This window comes from Eptatretus burgeri, chromosome 14 (assembly GCF_056783735.1).
Source record: "Eptatretus burgeri isolate ZD-2024b chromosome 14, Ebu_testis_v1, whole genome shotgun sequence".
Taxonomy (NCBI): Eukaryota; Metazoa; Chordata; class Myxini; order Myxiniformes; family Myxinidae; genus Eptatretus; species Eptatretus burgeri.
In genome coordinates, this window is record NC_140974.1 from 75,748,879 (window position 1) to 75,755,654 (window position 6,776).

The 6,776-nt window shown below is 45.8% G+C and overlaps 1 protein-coding gene across 3 annotated transcripts in view; it reads left to right on the forward strand.

The window, feature by feature from the left end:
- Window positions 1-4,129, forward strand: part of LOC147013647 (sulfhydryl oxidase 1-like) — a 52,866-nt gene extending 48,737 nt beyond the window's left edge. For all 3 annotated transcript variants that reach the window (XM_085855717.1, XM_085855718.1, XM_085855719.1), the window contains exons 11-12: window positions 2,172-2,357; window positions 2,658-4,129. In XM_085855717.1, the coding sequence (XP_085711843.1) occupies window positions 2,172-2,357; window positions 2,658-3,151 (680 nt within the window). In that variant the 3' untranslated portion in view covers window positions 3,152-4,129. The remainder of the gene's footprint in view (window positions 1-2,171; window positions 2,358-2,657) is intronic.
- The last annotated feature ends 2,647 nt before the right edge of the window (window positions 4,130-6,776 follow it).

Genomic DNA, 6,776 nt, shown 5'->3' on the forward strand with positions numbered 1-6,776 from the left:
GCCGTCACCCTTGGATGCAGGGCTTCGTCCTACTTGGTCATACAGCTCAGTTGTAAGGCCGTTGCCATTACAAAAATGTAATTTTATCATTGCTGGTTTGCAATCCAAAAACATAGGGAAAAGTCACAGTGGTGCGATTGCATACTGGGGGAAATTGTCCTCAATCCCTCTCTAATTAACAGCGCACCAGCCCCCATGTGGTGACAAGTAACAATTAAGCTCATAGTTTCCCTACTTCATTTACATCAAGATGTCTCCTACACGTCCACGGGCCAAGCAACTTTATACTATCCTATCTTTCCTATGAAATTCCTCCATCTACCCCACAAACATAACAAGTTATTAGAACCACAAGAAAGAGCGGCAGGCAAATTGGTTATTAGAACCAGAATGGAGGGGAGTTGAAAAATAAATTGGAAAAAAGGTGTTTTGAAAGAACTAGGTTAGAGTACAATAGATACTTCCGTTTCACGTCATTCGACATCTGTGTCCATTGGAAGAGCTGGAGCATAAGAATTGGAGTTTGTGAGAGCCCATTGAGCTCCAAATCATTAGTTAGGGGAAGGCACGCCCTCATAGTCACTCCGTCAGCAAGCCAGGTAAGGCCACACAACTCCAGCCTTGTAGTACTTCGCATGCCTGGCTTCCTCCTGTGAAGGGGAGTAATAATAGTCGATGGAGTAGGAGATAGGATTGGAGGGATTAGTGGGGGCAGGTTTAGGATCGGTTTAGTTTAGCTGAGGGTGAAGCCGGCTGTCTGCCTGCTATGGTTGCGCCACTCACATCCAAAAGCTGAACCTGCCACACCTGCCTACGTGACCACCTATAACAGCTGTCTGCCTGAGGTAACACCCACCTAACACCTGCCAACACCTGCCTGCCAGCCTGTCAGCCGATCATCATGGACCTCATAATAATATTTGTTATGTGCTCACCATGGCCATGTGAACAATGAACTCAGCAGCTATCGCCGGAGGGGGGGGGGGGTGTGGGGGGGTGTAAGGAAAACTTTGAACTCTGTGAACTTCATGTAATAGAAATGAGATGCCCCTCTTCATTGCCACTCCCCACCCCCTCCTGTAAATAGTGAGGGGTCTAAGCCTTACTGGCTGCGACGCAATTGTTATTGTTCAGATTATTACTATTATTCCCCCCCTTTTGCACTTTTATATTCATTTTAAAATTTGTTTTCTCTGAAACTGCTTTACCGATCGATGTAAAACTTTCAACACAGGAGCGACTGACTCCACATGCACATTGTTTTTCAATTTGAACTGAAACTTGACATACAGTATGTCATCAATTCCTCGTGGGGAATCGTTTAATAATGATGACATCATCGGTGAAGTGGCGTGACAGCCATGATTGGACGAATCAAAATCCTTATCTGAAAAATTTGAAACTTCATATATATGATCAGCTACCCAATTTGAGTTCAGTTTTAAATGTATGACGTCATTGGTGACGTAGTCTGGCTGCCATATTGGATTGATAAAACAATTAAAGATCTACTACTTCAGAACCGCTTAGCAGATCGATGCAAAAGTTCAAATATTTGATCGACTACCCATGGGGAAAAAGGTTTGCTGATATTGTGATTGGTCACTTGGTCTGGCAGCCGTATTGGATCGAAATATAAACCCCAGCCGATCAATGCGAAACTTTAAATATGTGATCTAACCACTCATGGGAAATATACTAGTTGGATAGAGATAAAGTAATATGTCACATGGTCTGACAGCCATATTGGATCAAAGCGAAAAGCTTTAAATTTTTTCTCTGAAAGTGCTTCACCGATCAATTTAGGGTGGCTTTGGTATATAACTGCTCGTTATATACAACTTATATAAATAAGTCAGGTCAGGTCAGGTATGGGAGCATGTGCCAGAGCAGCGTGTTGTCTGGCCGTCTATATATAACTGCACGTCTAGTTATTATTGAATTTATGGGGTTGAGGGTACAGGTAGGAAAGTTTCTCGACACTGAGAATAGGAAATTATTTTGGGGGGGGGGGGGGGGAGGGTTCAAAACAGGAGGCGTGTTTGTCTTCCCCTCGGCCTGCAATTTTTTTTTTGCTCTTTGTTTGCATTTCGCTCTCTCACTGTGATGAGCCCTTTTGGAACCGTGATCTCATTTCCAGCACCCCGTATCCTTCCCGGCCTTCCTTGCAGATGACCTTTCGGATATGCGAGACGTGCTGGTTGCAATGCGTGCCTACGTGTCGGAATTCTTCGGTTGTCATGAATGTGCCGTCCACTTTAAGCAAATGGCAAAAAGCCTGTTTGCTGTGCGATCCTGGGATGCTGCAGTGCTTTGGCTGTGGCGCAGTCACAACAAAGTGAATTTGAGGATTGCAGGCAAGCTGGGAGGGGTTTTCATTTGGTTTCTGAGTAACAATTTTGAGGGATTGGAGCTTTGAATAAGGACATTTGTTGGTAGTCAGTAGATAGTGTTTTGCATTTGCTGCTATTTAATACATACGGTGATGAATTCTTGGTGATCTCAATAATAACAGTGCGAGCTTGTAATAGCTCAGTGCAACTCCAGAAAACAGCTTGAAATGTTAAGGGAGAATAAGGACATGGTGGGAATGCCATGACATTCACTCATTCCAAATGGTCTTCTTTGACTTAAATTGTGTGTCTTGCTTGTTTCAGGTTCCGTGAGTGAGGATCCACAATTTCCCAAGATCCAGTGGCCACCACCAGAAATCTGCCAAGCATGCCATATCCAGCATGGCAGTGAGCATCAGTGGAACATCTCTGCTGTTCTCAATTTTCTGAAATACCATTACAGAGAGGAAAACATATCTCCACAATACCTACCCATTCTACCCACTGAGGTAGAATCTGAAGTCGGCCACAAACGGAGAGTGGGCAGAGAGAATGTGCATACCGCTACCCACCTTAGGCTATGGCGACGACGGCGACAAGAACGGGATTTGAATGTGGCGAAGATGTCAGGCGAAAGTGACATCAAAGTCGGTGGTTCAAGATGGATTGCTGTCATTGGGATAGGCTTTTCTCGTCTTGACTTAAGCTTGTGCATGGTGCTCTACCTTCTGTCTGTGGTCTGCCTCTGCCTGATGTACCTCTTTGTTCACAAAAGGATCTGTCGACGTAGAATGAAACCTTCGTGTCTCACAGCTTGAAGGCCTCACTGGCCCTTGCACACATATCTTTAGGTAGTGTCCTCATACGTACTAAAACGCTGCACATTTTGGAACCCCATCCAATTTCTCACCACCAACCCCCCTTCCCAGATCTTCCCTCCAATCCCATTAGCTCCCTCCTCACCCCAGCCCCTCTGATATATGTGCGGTTACTTCAAAAAGTATAATTTCTTTGTTGCAGTCTTGATTGAAAATATTTTTTTGTCCTTTTCACACGAGGCTGTCAAACTAACATTGTAATATGTCCTCAAACAACTGTGTGTGCTTCTGGTTATTAGTAACCATCGTATCATGATACTTTGACTCTGTGACTGCACAGCTCTCCTCTGAATGCCTTTCTTCGTGTTCACCCATGCCTGTTAGCCTGATTTGGTGTTTCCGAGTGCTGATAACTCTTCATTCTTGTTCAAAGGTTTTGTGCCAAAAGTTAGTTTTTGTTATTTTTTGTAGCCGTGCTTATTGTTACAGTTCTGGCTCTAATGAGCAGCTCTAAAACTGCTCATTCATGTGGTTGTTACCTTTGACATGACGACAGAGCTGTGCAGACGTGTGTGTGTATACATATATATATATATATATATATATATATATATATATATATATATATATATATATATATATATATATATATATATATGTATGTAAGCTTGTTTCATCATGCATGTTAATTTGGGTGGATCAGATATTTCGTGATGTTCTTTGAGGATTTTAACGAATCCACAAAAAATTAATTCTGACGATCATCCATTTTCTTGGCCAAGGACGTGTTTGTGATATGTCTGTCAAATTCCTGAATTCTTCATTCTTCCATACATTACAAACTTGGTGTTGGTGATTCCCATTTTATGATACCCATTACCTGTGGAGATTTTTATTTTGGAACTTACTGTAGTTCCCAACTCTCTCCCTCATGAGATTTCTGTATTTATTATCTGGAATAAAACATCGTAACTTGAATTCTGTGTGCGTGTACGTGTATACGGAACTCCGAGCGTGCGGTCAACTAATGTTATTTTTTTTATACGTATCTATGTCTTAGTGATGCTTTGTATAATGAAAGCAAATTACACAAAAAAGTGAAAAAAATTTATCTCGTGCAACTTTTTTTTGCACAACAGGAACTTTGGAAAAAAGCTGCGAAAGGCACTGTACGACACTGCGGAGCCCAACGTAAGCAGCTGGGGCCGGAACACTGTACGTCGATCAATGTATTTTTGGTTGCGTTTAGCAGAGTGACAGTGGGGGTACTTTTGCTGTGCATCATCATGGCTTGTAAACGAATAACCAAGCAGCTTGCAGAGCTTTCGTCAAGTGGCTTAAGCACTCCAACGAAATGGTTGCTCAGGAATGGCTGGCTTGGCAAGCGATAGCAAACTGATTGGTAATGGGACACGCTGGCAAAAAACAAAACATCGTTGATTTCTTACATTTTCAGATTGACACTTATTTAGACCACGAGATCTGATCCTCAAATCTGAAATCATATTTCTATCATGAACTTGAATTAGTCCGTGACAGTTCATCGTGGAAAATGACATCATAAAATGCATGAAATCGCTCCAAACTGCTCATTTGAAAACGAGCACTGACAAGGCATGAAGTGAAAATTCAGCTATGAAGATCAGGCATTCGATGATCAGGTCAGGTCAGGTATGGGAGCATGTGCCAGAACAGCACATCGCTGCGTCCACTTTCCGCCGGTACTCCAGGGGCCTCCGTCTGGCCATCCCCCAGGCAGATGCCAGGCCCATCCCCATCTCCTTGAGATGATGGTCAACCTGTTGCAACCATGAGGCACGTGGTCGACCCACTGGCCTCCTCCACTCATGAGACTCCCTCGCTGAGAGAATCTGGTGAGCAGGATCAGAGTCAGGAAAACGAGCCACATGTCCATACAGCCGCAACTGATGCTCACGGACTATGCAGGTAACAAATCTCATCCGAGTCTCTCTCAGCAACCGCTCGTTGGACACAAAATCCGACCAGCGATAGCCAAGGATTCTCCGAAGAGACCTGGTACCAAAGGAATTAAGTCTCCGTCTCAGATCCTTGGTCAGAGTCCAAGTCTCGCACCCATAGAGCAAGACTGGAAGTACCAAGGACCTGAAGACTCGGACTTTCGTCCTCCCGCACAGGTACCGGCAGCGCCACACCCCATGATCCAGTGAATCCATGACTCCCCAGGCCCGACCCAGACGTCTATTGACCTCTGACTCGCAGCCAGCAGAGACATGAATATCACTGCCAAGGTAAGTGAATCTCTCCACGACCTCAACATCCTCACCACAAACAGACACAGACAGGACAGCAGCATCCAAGATGTCACCGAAAGCCTGGATCTTAGTTTTGACCCAAGAAACCCGTAATCCCAACGGCTCCGACTCCTCATTCAGCACCTCGAGGGCCCCCAAGAGGATGTCTAAAGTCTCCGCAAAGATGACTGCATCATCTGCAAAGTCAAGGTCCGAGATCTTGACATTCCCAAATGACGCACCGCAACTTGATCTCTCCGACATCCTCCCTAGAATCCAGTCCATACAACTGCTGAAAAGTGTGGGGGCAAGTACACATCCCTGACGAACTCCTGTAACAACTGGAAATAAGTCAGAGATGGTACCACCACACTTCACAGCACTCTCAGTACCAGAGTAGAGTTCAGACATCAGATCGATCAGTTTTGGTGGCACCCCACGAAGACCAAGAATCCTCCAGAGGACATCCCGATTCACTGAATCGAACGCTTTACAGAGATCAACATAGGCTGCAAGCAGCCCCTGCCGAAACTCTCGTCTGCGTTCGGTGAGGACACGAAGTGCAAGGATACGGTCAATCATTGACCTCTTTGGTGTAAAGCCTGACTGCTCTGGACGCTGGTGCTCAAGCAGATGGTGGCGAACCCTATCGAGAATTATCCGAGCAAAGACCTTGCCCGGCACTGAGAGCAGCGTCACCCCTCGGTAGTTGTTGCAGTCTTGGCGATCACCCTTCCCTTTCCAGAGAGGGACAACAAGGCCCCTCTTCCAGTCAGTTGGGATGATGCCTGTGTTCCAGGCAGAGCACAAAACTGCATGCAACGACACGAGTGCAGCATTTCCACCAGCCTTGAGAAGTTCGGCATGGATGCCACAGATCCCTGGAGCTTTGCCCCGTTTCAACTGGTTCACCGCAGCCCGTGTTTCCACAAGTGTAGGTGGACCACAGTTGATTCGAGGGTCAGCAACAGGGATTGTAACACCCTTGACGTCCAACTCGACAGTTGGGGGATCAGCCTGGTACAACCGCTCAAAGTAACCGGCCCAGCGGGCCTTCACTTCAGACTCCTCTGTCAAGAGCCTACCACTCTCTGCTCGAACTGTAGTGCTCCGAGGGATGGGCTTGGATGAACGTAATGCGCGAATTCCCCTGTAAGCGGGACGAGAATCACCTGTCCACAGGTGATGCTCTACCCCCTCACAGATTCCTCGCACATAGGCCTCCTTGTCCACCCTCAGTGCACGTACAGTTTTACACCTCAGCTCCCTGAACAGCTCAGCTCTGCCATTCAGCCTGGCCCTGCGACTCTGGTCAATGGTATCCAGTGTCCCTTGAGATACAAAATTCTTCT